This window comes from Elephantulus edwardii, unplaced genomic scaffold (genome assembly GCF_000299155.1).
Source record: "Elephantulus edwardii isolate Elephantulus edwardi_28Jun2011 unplaced genomic scaffold, EleEdw1.0 scaffold00003, whole genome shotgun sequence".
In the NCBI taxonomy this organism is placed as follows: domain Eukaryota; kingdom Metazoa; phylum Chordata; class Mammalia; order Macroscelidea; family Macroscelididae; genus Elephantulus; species Elephantulus edwardii.
In genome coordinates this window covers 36,232,701-36,257,452 of record NW_006399753.1, presented here as the reverse complement: position 1 = coordinate 36,257,452, position 24,752 = coordinate 36,232,701, and the positions used below count along the sequence as shown (strand labels likewise).

Here is a 24,752-nt window from a genome sequence, read left to right as displayed (position 1 = left end):
TGGAGGAGCAGACAGAAAAGGGAAGAGCCTCAAGGAGATGGACTGTCACAGTGACTGGAAGAATGGGCTCAAGCAGATCAAAGATCATCAGGATGGTGCAGACTAGGTTGTTCATGGTGTTGCTACAGATTTCTAGTCAACCCAGTGACACTTAAAACAGTAACAGCAGCCCTGCCATGTAGCATCACTGTGAATCCGAGTAAATTTGGCTCTGGTTTGATCTACAATATAAATGTAACTTTTAAAAAAGATAACTCAATTGAAAAAATGTACAAAGGACATGAATATACATTTCTTCAGAATTATACAAAAAGCCAACAAGTATATGAAAGCAGGTTTAATATCATTAGTTGCTTTGAGGATATCATGCTTGGTAGAAAAACAACAAAATCTCAGTGCCATTGAGTTAGAACTGATTCATGGTTGACTCACCAGAGGGATTTTGGTGGCTATACACCACAAAGGAGAAGACCACCCTTCTCTCTTGGAGCTACTGGTGGATTCAAACCAGGAGCGAGATATGACTTTTGGTTTATCAGCACAACTCTTGGTAGATTATGCCACCAGAGCTCCCTATGCCTTGTAGTTGTTATGTATCATCAAGTTGGAGCTGACTCATGGCTGACCCTTCAGTGGATTTTCAGACGCAGGTAAATGCATGGGATGAGACTGTCCATCTTTTCTCCCATGGGGCAGGAGTTATATTTCAAGCAGAGGCCTTGCGGTTGGCAGTACAAATCCTTACCACCCACAATGCATTTCATTCTGCTGTACATAAGGATTAGCAGGTTAGTGGTAAGGAATTGTGCTGTCAACCCAAAGGCATACAGTTTGAATACACTAGTTTGCTCCACAGGAGAAAGATGAACAATCTCCTCCTGTGTGGTTTACTGCCTACTGAAACTCGTTGAAGGGTCAGGTATGAGCTGCTTGTGACATGATGGTACACAACAACTTATGGGTCAGAATTAACCTGATGGAACCAAACAACTTATCTAAAAGACAGAATATTATCTGTCAATAAAAAGGGAATAATAATAATAAAAAAAACCCAAAACAAACAAACAAAGAGGGAATGATGTAGTGATAGGTGTTACACATGAATGAACCTTGAATACATTATAGTGAAAGCAGCTTGTCACAAAAGGAGACATATATTCTGATTCCATTTATGCAACATCCAGAAAAGGCAAATCCAGAGACAAAGTACCTTAGTATTTGCAAAAAGTAGAGGAGAAGCATTAGAGGTACTAAAAATGTTCTGAATGGAACTCACCCATATGGCACAACTTCCAAAGAAAATAGAACCATACGGTGAATAATACCAGCCGGTAATTATTCAGCCCTTAGTACAATCAATTACACAAGATCACAGAGGTATTTGCCCAGATACAGCTGAGAAGGGAGGGAGGGAGAGTGGAAATAATAACAACCACAAAAAGAGTGGAAAGAGGGATGATATAATGCGGGGAAGTGCAATCAATATCATAAAGTATGTATAAATAGCTGAACAGAGGATCAAACTGCTCTACACAAGTTCACTTAAACTACAGTAAATTTAGAAAAGGTTCTGAATTAGTGATGATGGTAGCACAACTCTGAATATATTAAGAACCAATGAATCTTGTACTTTACAAGGTGAATATATCTCAATAAAGCTGTTCTTGAAAACCACGAAGTATTATAAAATAAATTGAAGAAATGCTTATCCAAGTTTTACTTTTAATAAAAAGTATAGCATTTAAATAGGAATGCAACAATTTTTAACAAAATATGTCTTTTCCCCTTTGTCAGTGAACAGCAGAACAACAAACCTCAGTGATATTCTGCAACACGACAAGGCTGCTGTGGAATTCCTACTTCAGGTGAACATTTAAAGCAAGGGGCTACAAAGCATCTGGAGTGCCTGAACACCCACCATGGCAGCTAGGGATTTTCATTGTTCAATAAAAAAAAAAAAATTTCTATTGTAATTCTAGACTTTTAAAAACTGTTTTCCACTTATGCATTCTATAGTGAACACCTGTTCATTCTGCTCCCTCTGAAACTCTTTTTCCTTTTGGGGAGAGGCCCACCACTTATCCAATGTGACTGCAATGGGAGTTAACAATTATGTGCAGTGGGACAGGCATGACCCGGGTCTGTCCAATCATTGTGAGATTTACTTTTCCTCCTCCTCAGGGATTAGGCCAATGGAAGGACAAGTAATACAGGAGTGACCACTGTCCTATTATGATTTGATTTGTGGACTCTTATGAGTGATCTGAAGAAAGGTGACTTGTGGCTGACACTGGCCATATTTCCCATCATGTGGAGGTGACCAAACTGCAAATGAACACAGGACTCAAAAAGCGGTGGGGGGAGGTCAAGTGATAAAGGCAAAAACTCTTAATGATGTAATCTGTCCTTTGCATGCAGCTATGTTTTCATGTATATTAAAGTTCTGAGGCTGCTTACCTTAGCAATTCAACAAAAACAAGGCATTTCTTCTCCAAAGAACAAACACAATATAGTTTAAAACTACAAAGGTTAAATTATATAAAAGAACAGAATGGCCCTGATAGACATTTTCTCTCCAGGGTCTATATTATTGATTAGATTGTCACACAGTGATCTTGTCAATATTCACAAATGATGTGCAAACTGTCATTTGTCTGAAAACAACCATCTTTCCATTCTCTGTCCTTTCCGAGAATGTTCTAGTAACTCTCAAGACACATTTACGATGTGGCCATAATTGTTCACTTCAACTTTCTTCTTCTACAAATAACTTAAAGCATAAAAATCTTTATTTATACTTATTTAGAACAGAATTCATCCATTTTCTCCATTTTCCAGGTAGGTGGGGGGAAATCCAGCTGAACAGACTGGCCCATTTCCTGTTTTGGCTTCTGTGCGTTAATGACTACAGAAAATCCTTTTCATCTTGACTTCAACATGATGGTATCAATATCCTTTTCTTCCTCTGAATCGTGATCTGTTATCCAACTGAAAGGAAATGTACAATTACATTTCATAACTGTCACATATTAAGTAAAATGTTGATAAACAGTATCACTATATGAGAAAAGTAAATTAGTTTTCAGGAAGAGTAAAACTGTATCAGCCAAGAAAATGATAAATAAAGATGGCATTATAAAGCAAAAATGGCTCCACTTCAGGTTCCCTCATTGCTATCAAGTTGGGAATGACTCACAGCTGATCCTTCAGTGGGTTTTCAAAGGTTATAAAATCATAGGAAGAGACAGACCATCTTTCTCCCTCAGAGCAGCTGGTGGATATGATCACAGAGGCACCATGTTTGGATTAGCAGCACAATTCCCTAACAACTACACCAAGTTCATCAGCAGGGATTTTTTTTGTCAAGTAGTTGTTATGTGATGAACCCATAGCTGACCCTCCCGGGTTTTCAAAAATTCTTACGAAGAAACTATTTTGGAGATAGATCCTAGCACTTAGTCCAACACAGTCAGATCTTTCAAAGCAAAGAACGTTAACACACAAATGGGCAGCCATTAACTCACTGAGTATCTTTAACACAGGTAACTTAATGTACTTAAAGATGGTGAAATGCTCATAAAAAGAGGGGAAAGCAGATACTCATCTCACTTTCCCTCTGAGGTATATACTTATTTGGGAATATGAAGCCAAATTACCTGTATAGCTTAAACTGTTATCTTCCTATTTCAGCCAAGCATGTAAACTGAGGGTACAATAATAAGATGTGAAGTAACTCAATCTAGAGAACCAAATCAGTCTTGCAGAAAGATGCTAAGAATTTTAAGTCTTAAGTCGGCTACAATGTTCCCCAGACTGTTTCTTCCTACTATCAAAGTATAAGTAAAGGCCTACATTGTATTTATAGTTTTAAATGGTCAGAAACATTTAATTTTTTTTAAGATAAATTTCTGCAGAAGGTAGATAAATTTTGAAATTTTGAAAATTTAAAAATGTTTGTTTTTTTTTAAAAAACCCACTTTCTTTTAAATAGATTGAGCTTTAGGTAAGTAATTGTAGGTAACTTCCTGTAGATTCAGTCACTTAGTAAGATTAACTAGTACAACTTACCATCTCCTACATGAACTATTTTTTAGGATTTCTCAATTACCTAATCAAGGTTTTTGTTTGTTTGGTTTTTAATTTATTTTATTTCATTATTTTTTTGTATGTACCGTCAAATCAGATCTGACTGCTACAGGAGGAGATTGTTCCTCCTTCTTCAGCAGAGCATCTGGTGGATTCGAACTGTGCATCTCAGATTGCAGTTGCAGCTTCTTGCCACTAGGCCACCAGAGCTCGCCACTAATCAAGTTTTGAAATGTAAAGTTTATGAAAACATGAGTATCAAAACTATTTGGGGAAGGCAAGAAACATCATTCTTTTTTACATTAAATAACAGGAGAACATGGCAGAGTGATCGGCCATTTGAGAAATCAAACAAAGGGCCACATTTAATCTAACTTTACATTCTCCCCACATCTGAATCGTTAGAAAATATGCTCCAGTGTGCCTTGCTTCGCTTCCTGGGTCATAAATACCCTCAACTCTCAGCCTCTCTGTCATGAAAAGAGAAAGGTTCCTACCAAACAAAAATAAGCTCAGCATGTGATAGCTGAACAATGAATAAGGGTAGAATAAAAATTGGTGCCTTTGAGTTGTGGTGTTGGAGCAGAGTACTGAATATCCTGTGGACTGCTAAAAGAACAAACAGATGTGTCTTGGGAAAAATGCAGCCACAGTAAGACAAAGTTCCATCTCACATATTTTGGGCATTTTGCTAGGGGATGCTATTCCTTAGCAAGGGACATCATGCTTGGAAAGGTGGAGGGTCAGTGAAGGAAGACTCTGTGTGGGATAAACTGGCACAGTGACTATGGCAATGGACTCAAGTAAGGGATGATCAGGATGGCACAGGACAGGGTTCAGATCTGTTACTCATAGGGTTTCTATAAGTCATATTCACATCTGTTATTCATAATGTTTTTATAAGTCATATGCACTTAACAATAGTAACAATACTCAAATTTCTGTTTTGATACTTCCTCCAAGTTTGTATTACTCAGCTTCCACTCCAAAGATCTTTCTGGATATTTCAAAAAACACAAATCTCAGATATTTGTAATGCCCTTTTCAGCCCTTTCTCCATGTTCTATCATTTCAAAAATCAAAATATCAGATACTGATATTTTATCCAGATCACATCTACCCATAAGTCAGAGGTGTACACATCTTACACCTCTATGTTATGGATTTATGAGTAATTGTCAGATTAGCTGAATTCACTTGAACCCATTTATATTTGTTAAGACTTCTCTGTTACACTTTCAGAAACTGTTAGCATAGCGGGAGAACAATATAGCACTACTGCCAGCAGGGCAGTTACTGGTGAGTCCAGTAGCTACACCTGTAGATGAGTTGGTTGGGTTTTTTCCCCCTTTCCACTTATATCCAGTCAATTCTGACTCTACACAGCAACCCTACAGGACACCTTAGAACTGCACTGTGATGTTTCTGAGGCTATAGATCTACAGAAGAAGACCACCTCATCTTTCTCCTACAGAATGGCTGGTGGATTTGAACTGCTGAGCTTCTAGTTAGAAGCCCAACATTTAGCCCACTGGGACACAAAAACTCTCTTATACAACTATAAAATCTATAACTTACTGGAGTAAGTTCCCCCTGCTATATCACTGAAACCTTTTTAAAAAAAAATTTTTTTTAACCGTTTTATAACTATTGCTATACTTAACTCCTCACAATTCTAACAGCTTTTAAATTGTTCACTACTTACCATTGACCTTTTACATTCAAAAAAGGAGTATTTCAAAGCTTTGCAGTTTCCTTCCTTCAAACACTGTCGAAGAGATTTTCCTTCCTGTAACATATATAAAACATTAAGGTAAATACCTGGCAATCTTTACTATAAAATAACTATCCTTTTTAAAATTGCTCATTTCAATTAAATAAAACAATAAGGGAAAACTGTAAGTTACATAATGGTCTATAACTCATTTTGACTGCTACTTTGCTTTACAATGTTTACATAAAAATCTAAAACCTGTTACCCTGATTTCCTTGTAGGTAAGAAAAGGGAAGTATAAAAGGGAGGGTTTTTCTAAAACTTTGATATCCAAGAACTCCTAAAGACAAAGCAGCAAGTAACTGCAATGAAAATTGATTTTTTAACATTTTACCCTACCAAATTACTGAGGAATAATGACGTCAGTTTGAGGACTAACTCCATTCAGGCCAAAATCTTTTCAATCACTTGCTATGCATCTGAGCATCTGAGAGATGAACAATGAATAAGGATGACAAAATAAGAATTAATACATTTCAGTTGTGGTCTTAGAGAAGGATACCAAATATCCCATGGACTGCCAAAAGAACAAACAAGTAAGTCTTGGAGAAGGTGCAGTCAGAGTGCTCCTCAGAGGCAAAGATGATAAAGCTTCATCTCACATACTTTGGACATGTTGCTAGAAGAGGCTATTCCTTGGAGAGGGACATCATGCTTGGAAAGATGGAAGGATGGAGAAAGAGAAGACGACCCTCACCTAGATGGATTGACGCAGTGATTACAGCAGTGGTCCCAAGTGTGTCAGTGATTGTGAGGTTAGCACAAGACAGTACAGGGCTCAGCCTATTGTGCGTTGGGTCGCTATGAATCACACTTCACTTGAAGGAACCTAACAACAATAACCACCTCCCTACTAATTTGTCTTCACAAAGACCAATTATGATATAATGGTTCTCATTCCAAAAATTGCAGAACTATCCCAGACTTTTATTTTGCTAGCAGCAGCAACATTCTTTAGTTTTCACTAGGAAAAGAGCTACACAGGGTCGTGTCTGTGCTAGATCTATTTGTCAAAAATTTATTCTTGGCAATTTTTAGTCTTTCTGATGTTGTTCAATCCTAGATTCCCATTGCTATCTATATATCTGAATCTTGAAGAAGACTCATCAACAACCTGCATTATGCAGATGTTTGATCAAAGTGAGGACTTGAAATAATTGTGCTGAAGATCAAAGACTACAAGCTTTCAATAAGGATCACAGCTCAACATCAAGAAACAAAAATCTTTCCCTTTGGGTTAATGGAGAAAATCTTACACTGAAAAAAAGACTGAGGTTTTCATCGTACTTAAATCCACAACACCCTTGGTACTAGCACTCAAGAAATCAAAAGATGTAATACAATGGGAAAATCTGCTGTCAGAGGTCTCTCCTAAATTCCATGGCACAAGGTACAATGATGCCAGTTTAAAGACCAAGTTATCACTGATTCAGGTCATGGCTTTCTCACTTGTTATGCATCTCAAAGCTGGACAATGACTAACGATGACAGAAGAAAAATCAATGCCTTTAAAATGTGGTTTATTTGCACATGAACTCTGTGGTTTATAAATTTTGAGGAGTCTGTTTTTGCAATTGCAAATCTAATTGTTGCTTGCTGAAAGTGAGGAAGACTTGAAACACTCATTGCTGAAGACCAAAAAATGCAGCCTTCAGTATGGACTGCACCTCAATGTCAAGAAAACAAAGGTTCTTACCACTCCATATAGTGTATGGAGAGGAGACTGAAATTGTCACGAGTTTCATCTTGCTTGGGTCCACAATTAACAGCTTTGTACCAGCAATCAGGAAATAAGGAGACACACTGCACTGGGAAAAACTTCAGGTATGGACCTCTCCAAATTACTGAAGAGTAATGACATCATTTTGAGGGCTAAGGTGCATCTGATTCTGGCCAGTCTTTTGATCACTTGCTATTCATCTGAGGGCTAAGCAATTGATAAGGATGATGGAAAAATAATTGACATTTTTGAGCTGTGACGCTGGAGAAAAGTATTCAATACTCCATGGACAGCCAAAGGAACAGATATGTCTTGTAGAGGATGCAGCTGGAGTGCTCTTTGGAGGCAATAATGATGAGGCTTCGCCTCAGTTACTCTGGACATTAGTAGGGGCTATTCCTTGGAGAAGGACATGATTCTGGGAAGAGTGGAGGGTTGATGAAGGAGAGGAAGACCCTCAATCAGGTGGAATGACCTAGTGACTGCCCCAAAGGGCCCTTGTGTGTCAGGAAGTGTGAGGATGGCACTGGACAGAATAGGGTTAAGATCTTTTGTTCATAGGGTCGCTACATACTCGACAGCATCTAACAACAACAACAATTAGCGTTAATTTAATGTTCTTATTGTGTTCAGTGATATGAAAAACTGCAGGTCAATCTGCTTTCGGTAGAGTCTTTTATGTTAATATGCATAGTTGTTGTTGGATGCCATAGAGTCAACTCTGCCTCATAAGGACCCTATGACTAACAGATCTAAATCACGCCTATCCTGCACTAGTCTCAGGTTCTCTCATAGGCTTGTATCAATTCATCTTGTTGAAGGTTTCCTCTTTCTCTGACCCTCCACCCTTCCCAACATGTTGTCTTTTCCCAAGGACTGGCCCTCCTTACGACACGTCCGAAGTTTGTAAGAGCTAGTTTTACTATTTGCCTTGTCAAAGGAAAAACCTGGTTGCATTTCCTTCACGTCAGACTTACTTGTTCTTTTGGCAGTCCTCTCTCTGGATAGTCAGTGTTGGCATGTAACAACAGCAATAGAAAAAAAAAATACTAAGCGATACAGTTTCCGTAGACCCTAAAATAACGAATTCTACAGATTCTCGTTTCCTAGTGTCGAAGAAAATGGTCTTATTCTTTTGTTTCGTATCAAAATTCTAGCATTCAATAAGTGTTTCTTCAACCAAACTCACAGATCCGTTTAATACTTACAAAACCCCCTCAGGGCGGGTATTCCTGCTGTGCTCAAGTTACAGAGGAGGGAACTGACTCCTGCAGACATCTGCCTCAAATCAGCCACTGAGTTAACGCTAAGTCACTTCTCTTGGTCACGACCTCAGGTAATTGGGAAGGTCGCCCTGCCTCCCCATTGTAGTTGTCAATTCCCTGAGTTCCGTTCCCGGTGGTCGGCCGCGTTACCTGCAACACACAGTCCGACTGCAACAGACATAAGCCCAGGTCCTCCTTCAAGCCGGCGCACGCGCCGCCCTCTGGCTTGCCCTCATAGTAGCGGGGCATTACAGCGATCCCTGCTGGCTTCGGCCTTCTGGTAGCTCCAAGAAGCAACAAGCAACACCCGACTACGCTCAAAAGGTAGCCACGACCTAAATAACAGGAAGCAGGCAATATCAACTTCCGGTAAGTGCGCCGTGTCGAGCTTACGGAAGCCGAGAGGGGCGCGCCGGCGGAAGTGGGCTCACGTGATGCGACGTTCCCCCAGCGCCGGCGCCTGATACGTTGCAGGAAGGGAAGTCGTCCCGGCCTCTCCTGGGCTCCACCGCTGGACTGAGGTGGCGGGCCCGGTGGGTCCCTGGCGGAGGCCGCAGGGGCTTCAGGTGAGGCCTGAGGACCGCCCCGCCCTGGCGCCTCTCGGGCTCGCGCCAGGTGCCCCTTTCTCTTAGCCCGAGGTCCGGCCCTCTGCGTTTGGGTGGGGTTGCCAGATGAAATACAGGATTCCTACTTAACATTTCTTTTAGAATAAACTTGCCCCAAATTTTGGTGCGAAGTGTTTAGGCTAAAAAGTTACTTCTGGTTTGTACGAAAGTTTGAATTGGCGTCTAGAATGGTAGTTGCGCCGAATCGCGTAAATTTTAGATCTGCTCTATGTCATTATATGTCGGAGTCGACTGGACAACAGCTCCCCCAGCAATCTGGCAGCCTTACCCATGGCTCTCGGCTTGGGCCTGCCCGGGTCCTGTGGCCGCCCCGAGCCCCTGTAAGACTAAGTTATGGGTGTGGGGCGGTCACTTGCGCACATTTGGTTTGGCTGAAATCTCATGTTGACATTTCTTCCACTGACCTATTAAGGGGGGGAACCCCACTAGAGATCTGAGCTTTGTTTTGTTTTTTATGTCATTCTTTAATAAAAGAGGAGCTTAGTATCGTGATGATGGCCATATTCTGATGGACTTGTTTAATTTGGCCACGTAGTTGACATTTTTGGTAACATTTTTTTTTTTTTATTCGAAAACCAAAAGGATTTTTCCCTTTAAGATTTGGTAGTGAAGAGCGTTTAATTTGAAGCCAAACTTCCTGCATGGGAATATGGACTATCTCTGTAATCATTACCGTTTCCTTTCCTACTTAATGCCTCTCTCTCTGCCACCTCAGGTGTCTGGCTGAGGATGACTGAAGTGTGCAGAAACCCTTAGGTCCTTGGAGAATATTATTACAGTGGTTTAGAAGGGCTGAAGTTGCCATTGCTATAAAAAGTTCTCAAGTTTCAGAAACTCCATTTGCATTTGACCACTGGCTCTTCTCTAGAACCTCCTTGCTATTAAGTAACTAGGAAGGTATGTTCTAATAGCTAATTTTTCCCCCCCCAGATTACTTGTGAAAGAGATATTTTTTTTCCCTCTCTATTTAGGAAGATGCTACCAAGTATTTCCGTCAATTCCCAAGGACAGGGAAATGGTACCTTGAATCCCAGGGATGCCGCAAGACACACTGCCGGAGCAAAGCGCTACAAGTACTTGAGAAGGCTTTTTCGTTTTCGGCAGATGGACTTTGAGTTTGCTGCCTGGCAGATGCTTTATTTGTTCACTTCTCCACAGAGGGTTTATAGGAACTTTCATTATCGGAAACAGACAAAGGATCAGTGGGCCAGAGATGACCCTGCTTTCTTAGTCCTTTTGAGTATCTGGCTGTGTGGTAAGTATTGGTTTATTTGCAATAAAGTTGAGCATATTGAATGTTTCATATTAGATTTGTCTTTTGAAAGAGATTTTATTGTAAAAGTACTGTAAGTCAGAATTTGAGGATGTTTGGCATTTCTTGCTGAAGCCTCAAAAAGCTCACCGGAGAGAAGATTGTCTTCTTCCTGTGTTTGTTGGTCTAAAGCAGATGATGCTAGAAAGTGCATTTACTCCAGATCTTTCAAAAGCAGAAGGTTGATGTACTCCATGTCTGGTGTGATAGATAAAGTGGTACTCAAATGCCAACTTGTTGTGAAGAAGTGTATTGACATAGAAATTGTACTTCTCAAGCAAGCAGACCCAGAGTGGAAATTGTAAGAGACTGGTGTGAAGTTGAGAAACAATTTTAAAGTTCTCCATCAGTGTGATAAAAGAGTTCTAACCACTTTTAGGATTTTAAATTGTGCAAGATTGCTTTTGCCCTTTAGTTGGAGTTCAACTATATCTGTCCTTTTCTAAATTGAGGCTGTTTTAAATGCTAGGGTGAGCCAGCCAGACAAGGACCCTCCTTAATATGCTGAAAATGTCTTCTGAATTCAAAGATAGGTTACATTTCTGTGTCAGTTGTATATAATATACCTTTGGGGCTTTGTATAGGTTACATTTCTGTGTCAGTTGTATATAATATACCTTTGGGGCTTTGTTTACATGTCTGTCTCTTTTACTAGACTGTAGACTCTGGAGTACTGGGGCTGTCCCCAGAATCTAGCACAGTGCCTTTATAAATCTTGTAATTTTTCTTTCAGTGTCCACTATAGGATTTGGCTTTGTGTTGGACATGGGATTTTTTGAGACAATAAAACTACTCCTTTGGGTTGTATTCATAGATTGCATAGGTGTTGGTCTTCTCATATCAACCTTAATGTGGTAAGTATCATAATTTTGGTTTTTCAGGTAACTGCTAGAGTACCTCCATTCCCTTCACAGATACAGTAGTTGCTGGAACTTGAACCCAAGATAGATTAATTGGCAGAGTAAATGTTAGTTGGCAAGACTACTGTGAAATGAACACTGTTAGTTCCTCTATCTGAAAATACTCCAAGGGATGATCTATATTGTCCATATTCAGGAAGTAATTGAAGAGAAATAATGATTACATTGTACTAATGAAATCCCTGATGCAGAAATACTATGGATTTAGCCAATTCTGGCTTAAAATGGTATAGACGATACAAGAATTTTGAGGAGAACTGTTAGCGGAAACCAGTTTTAGACATCTGGAGGCATATGCCATGGAACCTTGATTGAATCTTTGGTGTTTGAAAATGAAGACTTTAAAAGGAAAAAAGAATTAGTCCCTTCTTGCTGAGAATAAACCACACAGAGGTACAAAAAGAGGCTGTTTGGGAGTGTTTTCAGTCTGACTTTTTCAGAGGTTGCTGTAATTAGTGTATTGGCTGCTAAGCAGAAGGATTGATGATTTAAACAAAAGAAGTGCTGCTGTGGGAGAAAAGGCTTGTGATCTCCTGTAATCACTATAGTCTCGAAAATGTTTCTAGTTCTCTTCTCTTACTGTGCGTTCCTGTGAGTAAAAATGGACTCAGCAGCATCACCTAACATTATTTTGGGCATTGGTCTTGTTAGCTGATGCTGAAGTCAAGGCGAATTCCTTGTGACCCTTTGTATTCAGAGTAGAACTTCTCCATTACTTTCAAGGCTGTGTGAACCTATAGATGGTCAGGCCTATATTGAAAGGCACCACCAAACTTTCAGTTAATGGTTTGACAATTACCCATTTTTGTCACCCAGGGACTTGTGGCTGGAAAAATCTAGTATGTGGTTATTTAGTTCTCTCACAGATAAAGTGCTGCTGTGTGGTTGGCATGCTAGATGAAATGGAATGGTTGTGAGTGATTTAGTAGGGGCCCAGTAGTTGAGTTAGGGGTGGTGGAGTCATTGTATATCAGAGAAAACACAATGGAAAATTTCAGTCTCAGAGACCAGGGTTTCAGTGTCAGCTCAGTCATTTGCTAACTCTGTACCTGTTAGTCCTGGTTTCCTGTATTATAAAGTAGAATTAAGATCTGTTTTTTTTTAAGATGTTCTCTTTTTCTTTATTCTTTTTCTATTTTTATTTTCACTGTAGTAATAGTGTTTCTTTGAATATAGATTTTTCTCTTGCTTGTATAGTTTACCCTTTTGTTCATTCATCACTGAACTGGATAGCTAGCTGATCAACCATGTGTGCTATGGAAGTGACAGAAGCTTAAATAATTATCCTAACAGCTAGATTTATCCCTGGCCATTCTCTTCTTCCTAGTGTCTCTTTATTTCTCTAAATTTTTAATTAGTAGTGGTCCACATCTTAAGCATTGGAACTGTCCTTTACTCTTTTAGTGGTCTTTTTCAGATGTATAGTTTCAGTATTACATAAACACTGATGGATAAACTCAGGATTGCATTTGGCTCTTGGGAATTTATTAAAGTTTTCATCAGCTTTAATTTGAACTTGAATGCAAATAATTAATGGTCTGTTTCACAGTCAGCCTGTGGTCTCATTTTGATTGCTGATGTTGAGCTTCTCCATCAGTTCTTTCCATAGATGCAGTCAGTCTCATTTCTTTCTAATTATCAGGTTAGGTCCATGTGTATAGTCACTTTTTTAAAAAAGATACTGGCAATGCATAATTCATTGTACAAAACTTTGTCGTTAGTTCTCCAGCCTCATTTCTGTCAGCAGGCTGTGGTCTCAACTACCAGTCCTCTTTGTTTCCATCTTTTACATTCATCAGTTATTATGCATCTTGAATCAATTTCAGACTGAAAGAGTGGGTGGAAAACTGCTTTCTCATCTTTGGCTTTAGTGATTGATGCTTATAATTAAGAATAGTTGTGTTAACAGCTGTTTCTTTTATGTGTATGACTAGAGTCCTGTTACAGCTTTGTACTTCAGTGTAGATCTTGAAATGTTCTTTTTTTACTATGAATCCAACACCATTCCTCTTCAGTTTGGCTTTCCTGCCATAAAAAATATGATTGATTCAGAATGGTCAATAATTGTTCATCTCAGCTCAGTGGGTAATGCTTTGGATGTCAGTCTTTCTGTGTTCCATTTAGTTTTTGACAGCTTCTAATTTTTCCAGATTCATGCTTCATACAATCTATATTCAAATTATTAATGGATGTTTGCAGTTGTTTCTCTGCACTCTGAGTCTTGCTACACTGCCAGATGAAGGTCCTTCATTGGATGAAAGCTTTACTCAATCTGCATCATTAAAGGAGAGTGTACTTTAAGGAGGCAGCTCATACTCATTACCGTTTTGAGTGTGTTCCAACCTGATGGGCTTATCTTCTGGTGTTATATCCAACAATGTTCTTCTGGTATTCATGGGTTTTCAGAAATTAAAACTGTTATTTCAGAAATTGATGGCTAGTCTTGCTTTTTTAGTTTTTTTCCTCTTGAATTTAAAAATCATCTCAATGGATTTGATATGTTGAACACTAATGACCAAAGACCAAAATGAGTTGTGGGAAAGGCATCAAGGATATTATTCATTAAAAAAGGGCATTCATTCCAAAGCCAGCAGAGAAAGAAGAGCCCAAAATGGATGTCAGAAGAGACTTATACCTTTAGGAGAATGTAGAGGAGCCAAAGTAACAGAAGTAAGAAAAAAAAAAAAGCTGAAGTAGTAAGAGAGCGAAACAGAACATTTCAAAGGGTGAGTTGAAGAGATAAAGCAAAATATGTAATAAAATGAGCAAAGAGCTCGAATTAGAAAACCAACAAGGAAGAACACAGTTAGCATTTCTTAAATGAAAATAACTGAAGAACAAATTTAAGTCTTGAGTTGTAACATTGTAGGATTCTATGGGCAAAATCTTGAATAATGCTGGAAGCATGAAGAGAAAAGGGAAGAAATACAGTTGCTTTACTAAAAAGAATTGTTTGACACCTTACCACTTCAGGATATGATCAAGAACTAGTAGTATTGATGAAAGAAGTCCAAGCTTCCCTGAAAACATTGATTAAAAAAAGAAGACCCATCTAACCCCAGTAGCAGTGGCAGAATTTAGCAGGGCAGCAAGCAGTAAATGTTGGAGAGGATGTGGAGAGGTGGGACCTCTCATACACTGTTGGTTGGATTGTAAAATGGTATAACCACTCAGGGCAGTTTGGCGTTTCCTCAAAATGAGTAGAAACTCCTTATCAACTCCTTATGATGAACTAATCCATTATTAGGAATATACCCCAAGGAAAATAGAACTGAGACACAAATGGAGATCCTCACCCTGGATCAGTAGGAAACATCATGATAGATGAAGATGCCAGTAGTTCCATTTTACTTCGATCCATAATCAATACTCATTGTAGCAGCAGTCAATAAGTAAAAAAAAATATTCCATTGGGAAAAATCTGCTAAAAACTTTCAAGTGCTAAACAGGAACAATACCAGTTTAAACTAAAATGAACCTTATCCAAGCCACAGTATTTTCAGTTGCTTCGTATGTGTTTAAAAGGTAGACAATGAGTAAGAAAGATTGAAGAATTACTGATGCCTTTGAATTGTGGTGTTGACAGTATCATCCCAAACACTGCCACAAGAACAAACGTCTGTCTTGGAGGAAGTACAGCCAGGATGCTCATTGGAGGGAAGGATGGTGAAACTTCATCTCACATACTTTGAGCATGTTGTTAGGAGGGGCCAGTCCTTAGAAAAGGACATCATCTTGGGGAAGGTGGAGTGCTGGTGGAAGAGAGGAAGACGCTCAACATGATGGAGTGACACATTTGACTACATCAGTGGGCTTGAGCATGGTGGAGCTTGTAGGTGGCCCAGAATAGAGTTCACATTTGCCATTGGGCCAAATTTATTAATTTTCAAATGAATATTCCTTAAATCTTTTGTCTATTTGCTGAAGTGTACAACTTGGTGTTGCTGCGATGCTGCACACTGTTCAACAGTCTTGTCAGATACCATAGTGGTTACCCATTATGTGCAGTGTTTGGATGAGCTTCCAGATTGATTTATGCTGGGAAGCAGGAAGTGGCATCCACTTCCTAAACTAGATGCCTCTGGAAATTCTACAAACTCTAAACTCTCTAAATGTACAGAAATGTTACAGAACGGAGTTCACATCTTTTGTGCAAAACTTATTCTTAGTCATATTCGAAAAAAGAAGTGCTAAATAAAACTAGTGCTGATATATCTGGAGGAACACTTTTCCACTTTGTATATCACTCTTAGTCAATGTGTAGTATGACGTAACTTGGGATTGCTGTGATGCTGAACCTTATACCATTGGGTATCAAATACCAGAATGGTTTCCCAATGTGGACAGTATTTGGTAGAGCTCCCAGTTGTAAAACAGGTTTGGAAGTAGGAGTGGCATCCACTTCCTAAACCACATGCCTCTGGAAACTCCATGAACTTGGAGAAATGACGATAGTTATGGAAAGGCATTAGGTCTTCTGTTCATAGATTGCTATGAGTTGTGCTCAACTCGACAGCAATCAACAACAACATGCTGTTCAGAGGATCACTGTGAGATGTGGTCTGCTGGATAGAACCCAGTACCTGCAACAGATACTGAAGAATTTGTATCTCCAATTTGGATCCTTCTCTAAACTGTAGCTTATAGTTGTTTTTACAACTTCATGCTCCAGACTGATAGGCATCTTCAGCTCAGTGGTTCAAAATCCAAGTTTGTGTGTTGTTCTTCCTGCCCTAAACCACTCTTATACTGTTATCTCCACTAGAGTTATTAACAGCTCCATCGTTCCATTTGCTCAAGGCAAAAACCTTCCAGTCATCCATGGTTCTTTTTTTCTTACACTTGACATCCAACCTTTAACAAATCCTTTTGGCTCTGCCTTCCAAATGTTTTATATCCTGTATCTCTCAACCTCCAGGGCTACTACCCTGTTCACTTGTCTTCTCGTGGGTCTCTCTGCCTCCACTCTTGTCCCCAATTGCCTGTTCTCAGATAAGCAGCCAGAATGACCCCATTGAAACAAGGCAGACACTGCTGGAAACTCTTCACTGGCTTCTCAGTTCATGAAGTGTAAAAAAGAAAGTTACTACAATAGCCTGCAAGGTCATATAAGGTTGCATTCCTTGTTTCTTTTGTGATTTCATGCCATTTTTATTTGTTTTTCCCACTTATTCCGGGTCCATTAGTCTGTAACATTCTTCAAATGCACTCAGATCATTTAATCACTGTCCCTGGATTTTTACCAAATGGTACTTTCTCCTAACCGTCTTACTTAAAATTGCATCTCATCTTCACAGTCTCGTTCTTTACTGTTTTATTTTCTTCCATAATGCCATCTATCATGCTTCATTTATTTTGTCAGTTTCTTCTTCCTAAATTGAAGGTATGGAATTTTGTTTGCTTTTATATCTCCAGTATTCAAAATAATACCTGGTCATTAATCAACAAGAGTTAATAAAACACAGTGTCTGTGAACGATTGAATGTTTGTACAGAGCAGTTTGTGGCACATAGAAAACACACAAATTGTATTAAGAAAAATAATTTTCATTTTACTTTTCAGGTTCATCTCTAACAAGTATTTAGTAAAACGACAAAGTAGAGATTATGATGTAGAGTGGGGCTATGCCTTTGATGTGCATCTGAATGCTTTCTATCCCCTCCTAGTCATTTTACATTTTATCCAGCTTTTCTTCATCAATCGTAAGTTGCCATTCTCAAAATATTACCCCAAAGCCATCATTGTATGTGTTGGTTAAGAGATTCATTGTGTGCATCTCTTTTGGCAGATGTTATCGTAACAGACACATTTATTGGATATTTTATTGGAAATACTTTATGGCTGATTGCAGTTGGCTATTATATCTATGTCACCTTTCTTGGATACAGTGGTAAGTGATGAAAAAAACACTAAAAAATGGGGGCTCAGCAGGGATGGATAGGTGCTTTAATAATACGAGCAGCTTATCTTAATGGAGTACTTCGGTCCTCAGCAATTAGATCATACAGCTTTACTGACCCTCATTTTTCAAAGGAGCTAAGGCATGGATAAATGAAGTAGCATGCCCTTGGTCACAGCTAGAAAGTGGCATAGCTGTGCTACAGTATATTTGATAGATTTGAGCAGCCACTTTAAACTCATTGGTGATCTTGAAGCTCCTTAGAGGAGATGAAGATAGTTTTCCTCTCCCTTTTCCCTGTGGTTACAGTTTGAAGTCAGTGAATCAAATGTGTGAGCAGGTGGATATATGAACTTAAGTTTGTTTAAAACCTTCTTGAATCATCATTCCCCCCCATTTTCAGTTATTGTGGTTCTCTTTGGTTCTACAGCTGCTTGGATAAGATTAGACCCAACTTTTACTAACCTCAGGATATGTTTACTGATGTATTGTTAAATCTTGTTGTAAGTTCATGTTTTTTAATAGGGAAGAGCATACTATATTTTTCATTCATACTAACAAATTTATTAAATAATTAGAGTTAAGTAACATTTGGAGATTTTTCTTTAAAGTTTTATTTTATAAGCCTTTCCTTTTTCACTGTTTTGAGTTAGGACTTTACAGTAAATACAACTTTTAAGCGTGGCCGGCTCCTCTGTTTCATCTTGCCCACCTCGGTCCCTGGGTGTCATCATTTAGAGATCACTTAGCACCCCACAGTCCCATCTCAAATGAAAATGCTTTGTTTTGGGAAAGATATTTGTAACAGCTCATGTGCAGTTTTCTTAGAACATTTTAATGTATTTTGAAGAAGCATTTAAAATTGTGATTAGAATATCACAGTTTCTCAAAGTAGATTTTTGAACACACTCCTGGTGACTCACTGCCATTCATTGAGAACTGTTTCTTTGGGAGTACAGCATGATTTGGGTTGTGAACTTGGTATGTGAGAATTTTTTAGGTTAGAATGCATGGGATAGAGTTTCACTAACTGATCATTAATCAAGCAACAAACAGATTCTTCCAGAATTTAAATTCTTTCCTAAAGCTTGAGAAAGTACAGCCGAGATGTCCCTTCCTCAAAGCAGGATATAATGTGTTTTTTTTGAAATCTCAAATGGGTGAAAGTTTGTTTTTTGCTATAACAGCATTCCCTCTGTTAGTACTTTAAGATGGACTTTCATTTGAGTCACAGGTTTAAATCTATTTCTTTAATTAATATTTGTGATGTTTGCCCCTCTATTTTTGTCTCAGATTTGCTTCTCACTCATTTGCTGTATTGAATCCCTCTTCAGTTTTTTGATAGCCTTAAATAAGGAAGTAACACAGAAGAGTACTATTATTCTGACTGTTGTTGTTGGATATCATCAGGTCAAAACTCAGTTTTCGGAGGCAGTAAATCTCATGAGGAGGAGATTGTCCATTTTTCTCCCATGGAGCATCTGGTAGATTTGAACTGCCTACCTGTGACTGGCAGCATGATTCCTTACCACTGTGCCACCACAGCTCCCTATTGGCAGTAGCATTTTACTGATTCAGTATGCTTGCTTTTTAGGCATCTCCTATAAGAGCTGGCTTTCAAAATGTTCATTTATTGATCTGTCAGTTTCTCCTTTTTATTAATTTACAATGTTTCTTTTACAGCACTGCCATTTTTGAAAAATACAGTGATTCTTCTCTATCCCTTTGCACCACTCATACTACTCTATGGACTCTCACTAGCACTAGGCTGGAACTTTACTCACATGCTGTGTTCTTTCTACAAATACAGAGTAAAATGAAAAGTGAGAATATTGAGTCTTAACTGTCTCAACAGAGTTGATGAAGTGGTAGAAATTGCTTGTAAAGTTTGTAAATAAATTATCATTGTAGATATCTTAAAGGTGTGAAGTTTACAAATTTGAGGATATATGTGAACATTATTGTCAAATACATTCCTTATATCTAATGAAATGTACATTTCTGTAATAAATATTTTTTAAACTAAAACATTTTATGTACTCTAATGTTTACATGAATGAGAAGAGGATGGGGAAAACAGAAATATAAAACTGTTTTTAATATGAATCACTACCTTGAAGGAGTATTCATTTGGTGAGCATGGTAATAACACACCTCCCTAAGTGCATAGTCCAGCTCTCATTTCTCATGTGTTGTATTTTAAATATTTCTTTTTTTTTTTTATTACTCTTTTGTGTGCGTGTACCGTCAAATCAGATCTGACTGGTACAGGAGGAGATTGTCCCTCCTTCCCTGGCAGAGCATCTGGTGGGTTCGAACCATGCGCCTCTGGGATTGTAGTTGCACTTCCTTGCCACTAGGCCACCAGAGCTCCCCTGTATTTTAAATATTTCTATATATCACAGATCTCAGGCTGACTTCTTGAAGTCTACATAACCTGGGATATAACTCAAATTGTAGTCACTCTACTATACACACCCTAAACACTGACATTTTCTGTGTGAAACAAACAAAAATGCATTACACTCAAGACAAGCCATGGCAGTGTTTCTTCTTTTGGGACCAGTATTGTGCGTATTTCACACTTCCACGAGCAAAGGCTGAGCATTCCAGTCTCCCACATCCTCCTTTGGTGTTTTCTATTTTTGACCAGTGCTATTTCTGGTGGCAGTTAAGTAGTATCTCATAGTTTTGATTTGTATTTCCCCAGTGACTAGGGAAAGGAGTTCTAGCATTGTAGTCTGTAAGGAATCATACCAATCTGCTCTTCTCTGGTGGTTCAAATCCACCAGGGGCTCCGTGGGAGAAAGATAGGCACTCTGCGCCCATGGAGTTTATAACTTGGTAACTTGCCAGAGGTTAACTTTTGAGTCTTCCAATTATTGAGTGAGATTCTATTTATAATAGAGTGAACCTCTAATTAACACTGATTGTCTTAGTAGTAAGGTTTTTTATTCTTTGAGTGGTTGTTGACCCACAGCTGACCCTCCAGTGGTTCTTCAGAGGCCTTAAATCACACGGGACGTCCGGTTCCCTAAGGCTTTACAAATTAAAAAAGCCCAAATATAGGACTCCCTAAGCAAATCTGCCAAGGATCTCCTTTTAAAGTGCTGAAAAGTGACAGTGTGAGGTGCACCTGATCCAAGTCATGCTATTTTTCAATTGCTTGATAAATTGTACAATGAATAAGGAAAGTCAAAGTAGAATTGATGCGTTCAATTATTTTGGCAAAAAAAATAGTATACCATGGACTGCGGAAAGAGTACTCCTTAGACGCAAGCATGGTAAGACTTTTGTCAGATTTCCTACAGAGCCAATCCCTGGAGGCCATCGTACTTGGAAAAGCAGAGTTAAGGAAATTGAGGCAAACCCTCAACAAGGTCGACTGGTACAGTACCACAAAAATGGGCAGAGATAGTAAGACTGGTGAAGAATTACGCAGGGTTTTGCTGTCATAAATGAAGTCATTGAATTGAAACTGACTTAGCATCTAATAACCCATTTTCAACTGGGAGAAGATTATGTAAATTATTAACCGTTTGCAGTATTAAGGAACAAAACCATTACAATTTATTACGTTTTACCTACTTTTATTTAGAAACAATCTTAAATTTAACATAGCTTTTCAGCTTCTTTATTTCAAATACACATAAATGATTGTGGCACAGAGAAACAGTGATGAAAGGCACAGTCAACGGGACCAGTTAGTTTTCCATTATAGCAGTAAATCTGAAAATAAATAATCTGCCTTTACGAACCTAACAGGTACCTAAAATATTACTACAGATATTAACCATTCATTCAATGAAGACATTTTTAGGGAAATTAAGTAGGATACATTTAAGGAGGAAAAAAACCCCTCAGTATAACCTGACAAATTCCTCAGGCAGTTTCTCCAAGGGATAGTTTCATAAACATCCCCAAAGATGAACACACAAGCTTTGAAATGAAGTTTTGAATGAGACAGTTTGATTTTTCATTCCCTAAATGAAACGGTTGTTAACAGCTGATTTCAAAATCTTTCTTAGAAAACATTACAATCATGTACTAAAATGAAAGGTATAAATCTGCTGGCAGTGCATCTTACAGTACTGTCAATAATCAGCCAATTTTAAGGCTCAGAGAATGTATCTTCAAAAGGTATTTTCACAAAATTTCAGCAAACAGCCTTTCAAATTAAATGGAACACTAATTAAAATACCAAGCCTTCAAACTGGATTCCAGAATAATTGGCTATTACTAATACAATGAACTAGGAGCAAGTGATATGTACAATAGCCTCCTAACTTCCAAGACTATTACAGTGTTCCCAACACCAAGCAATCTTTACTTCTGAACAATATCTACTGCAGAGTTAACAAAGGGTCAATGATAACTTTGTACAACAAAGAGTGTCAGCATTCACGTTTTTTTTAAACTCTCAGCCCACTCTGGTGTGCCAGCTCTTTCTAGTTTGTTCCTTTGAAATGGTCTAGTTAATGCCCAAACTGGTATAGAGAATGTTTCAGGAAAAATTGTATTGATGACATACATGGATGTGTGTAACAAAATAGTAATGTTTGTTTTTATAATAATACTGTTGTGTCTTCAGCATATGTTCACATGCATTAAAGACAAAGCATAGTATTAATCATAGCATATATCAAGATTAATATTTTATACAACTATATCAACATAAAATTGAAATTTTATATACTAATACAGATGTTGAAAAAATTTCCTTTTCTGTGAAATGAATAAACCGGACCAGCTGTCCAAGGTCCTTTACAACACTATTAGGGTTACGATAAAATTTCTGACTTTTTTATAATATTTGCCTCCCATCTCCCATTTGTGCTAATTTCCTTACATAAAGGCTACAACACCACAGGAGAAATAAGTAAAAACTAGTGGATAAACCAATGTAAAAGCAACTTCATTAGTAATTAATGGTTTGGAAGGAAAGGTATTTTGGAAGACAAACTACAAAATTTTGGTTGGCACATAAAAGATGTCAATGCTGGACAATAAACTAAAGTTCTGGTTTTAAAAAAATTTAATCTCAATACAGACCATATCATTTGATCTCTACATAAAGGTAGGTGCTATTTTTCCTGTACATGTACTATCTTATTTAAGAATACCACTGCTTACCATTCTTAAATAGTACATTCTGACAAATTTGGAGCAATCTAAATCAATATTAATACCTCTTCTAGAAAAAGATTTCTTATACATTCTCAGTCCTATTCCTAAAATCTAGCTCTGGCAGTGCCTGTAGGAAATGCTACTAGGATCCTGCAACATTTTGCTAACAAACTTCAAGACTACTAGAGATCTCTGGCAGAGAATATCCCAGATGAGGACTAGGTATAAGATTTGCTAACATAAGAATTTATTCATGCATCTAACAAGAAATAGCTAACATACTATAGGTACTCAAATATGAAGATTGTTTTTTCTTCTTTACTGCTTTTAAATATTAGTTTTCTATTGTGTATAACAAATTGCCACAAATTTACACCAATTTTTTATTCTCTTAAGAGTTCTGTAGATCAGAAGTCCAGGCAGGCTTCACTGAGGTCTCAAAGGTCAGACTCAGGTTGGGTTCTAATCAGGAGACTTTGGAGAAGAATCCGCTTTCAAAGGTCATTCAAAGTTATGTGGCTGTGGGGCTGAGGTGTCCATGTCCTTGGCCGCCAGCAGAGGCCTCTCTCAATTCAATTCCTGTATTCCTTCTCATATAGTCACTCGAGGAGTCTCTTGCTTTCAGTCGTGGACTTGTGCTACCCGTCAAAGATGACAGCCTGTAAAGGGCTTACACATTTAGATAATCTTCCTCTTGCTATAGAATGGTCATAGGTTGACCCGCATACTGAAGGGGGTGGGGCACTGTGCAGGGCTGTTGGGGACCATTCTTAGAGGTCGACCTGTCATGTATATGCTTTGCTAATTATTAGAGCTCTCTCTCCAAACATCACGTTTCCATAGAACCAGTTTATTGGAAGGACACCAGGGGGGGGGGTAGAGAAATGGAACAATTTTATTCACTATTACAGTGACTTGAGCAATGGGGATGGGTGTGTCGGAATCAATGAGACTGCTTCAGGACAGGGCAAGCTTCAAAGCTGCTGTACACAAAGTTGCTATGAGTCACAGGCAACTCAATGGTACATAACAATGCAGCATTAAAAGAAATTTTCAGAACTTTGCCAAAGGACTAAAATAGCTGTACTGTTTACTGATGCATCCCATCACTGGGAAAAGTATACCTTTGCTCAAAGTTACTTCCAATGGCTGAATCAATATACACCTATATAAGCATCTATAGCCTATATGCTAGATACAGCATTAAGTTTCCCCAAAGCCTTTTCTAATCACACTAACTCAAAATGGTAAGCTTTTTGATTACATAGTGTTACTTTTTAAAGACAATACATGAGATTTGAGACTATGGCTTTTTAAAACTTCAATCTTAGACTACAGGACCTCAACTTTTTCTTCTTACCCCCCAAAATACTCATCATTTACATTATAGTACATTCTGCATGCCTACTCTTAACCTCATGAGAATTCCGATTTCTGAAAGGTTCATATCAGCACTCTCTCTGCAGTGCTATTGATGAGAACTTTCTGCAATGATGGGATGTAGTTCTGTGTAGTTCAGAGAAAAGTTGTAAGTCAGCTGTGATTACTGAGCACTTGAACTAATATGATTGCTCATTGCTGCTGTGTGAGAACTGATGCATAGCTGGCCCTCCAGGGGGTTTTCAGAGGCTGTAAATCACCCAGGACACTGCCCATCTTCCTCTTGTGGATTCAAACCATCTATCTTTGGGTTGGCAGGGTAACTGCCTAGACCACCTGAATATAACCAAAGAATTAAATTGATATTAAATATCCCCAAATAGCTAGTGGCTACTGTAGAGAACAACATAGACCTACAGTCTGAGGTTTATACAAAATACATATCAGATGCCAAACCATATCCAGTTTTTATATATAATTTGTTCTACTATTTGACACTTAATCCCATATTTGCTAACAGTTTGATTAAATGTAATTTCAAGGCCAAGCATTTACTTCTCAGGTCCAGGTAATCTGCATTTCCTCTAGTCTTTTGTCCTTAAAATTTCACTCCTTAATCATCGTCCTTAAAATGAATGAATAG

At 38.3% G+C, this 24,752-nt stretch overlaps 2 protein-coding genes across 2 annotated transcripts; one reads left to right on the top strand and one right to left on the bottom strand.

Moving 5' to 3' along the window:
• Positions 1-2,946: 2,946 nt before the first annotated feature.
• On the bottom strand, positions 2,947-9,094 carry LOC102849249 (cytochrome c oxidase assembly factor 5-like). Its single transcript, XM_006879373.1, has 3 exons — positions 8,996-9,094; positions 5,792-5,875; positions 2,947-2,988 (listed from the first exon to the last, which is right to left on the bottom strand). Exons 1-3 carry the CDS (start codon positions 9,092-9,094, stop codon positions 2,947-2,949), a joined length of 225 nt encoding a protein of 74 aa, XP_006879435.1.
• A 1,313-nt stretch (positions 9,095-10,407) lies between these two features.
• On the top strand, positions 10,408-19,630 carry UNC50 (unc-50 homolog (C. elegans)). The gene is made up of 5 exons (XM_006879372.1): positions 10,408-10,726; positions 11,517-11,637; positions 17,266-17,405; positions 17,492-17,593; positions 19,286-19,630. Exons 1-5 carry the CDS (start codon positions 10,447-10,449, stop codon positions 19,420-19,422), a joined length of 780 nt encoding a protein of 259 aa, XP_006879434.1. The 5' UTR covers positions 10,408-10,446; the 3' UTR covers positions 19,423-19,630.
• Positions 19,631-24,752: the final 5,122 nt, after the last annotated feature.

Coding starts and splice junctions, on each gene's coding strand:
- LOC102849249 (XM_006879373.1), bottom strand. CDS start 9,094: ATGCCCCGCTACTATGAGGGCAAGCCAGAGGGCGGCGCGTGCGCCGGC. Junction 5,876..8,995: donor AGTCGGACTGTGTGTTGCAG/GTAACGCGGCCG, acceptor TATATGTTACAG/GAAGGAAAATCTCTTCGACA. Junction 2,989..5,791: donor TTGAATGTAAAAGGTCAATG/GTAAGTAGTGAA, acceptor ATTTCCTTTCAG/TTGGATAACAGATCACGATT.
- UNC50 (XM_006879372.1), top strand. CDS start 10,447: ATGCTACCAAGTATTTCCGTCAATTCCCAAGGACAGGGAAATGGTACC. Junction 11,638..17,265: donor CTCATATCAACCTTAATGTG/GTAAGTATCATA, acceptor TTTACTTTTCAG/GTTCATCTCTAACAAGTATT. Junction 17,594..19,285: donor CACCTTTCTTGGATACAGTG/GTAAGTGATGAA, acceptor TTTCTTTTACAG/CACTGCCATTTTTGAAAAAT.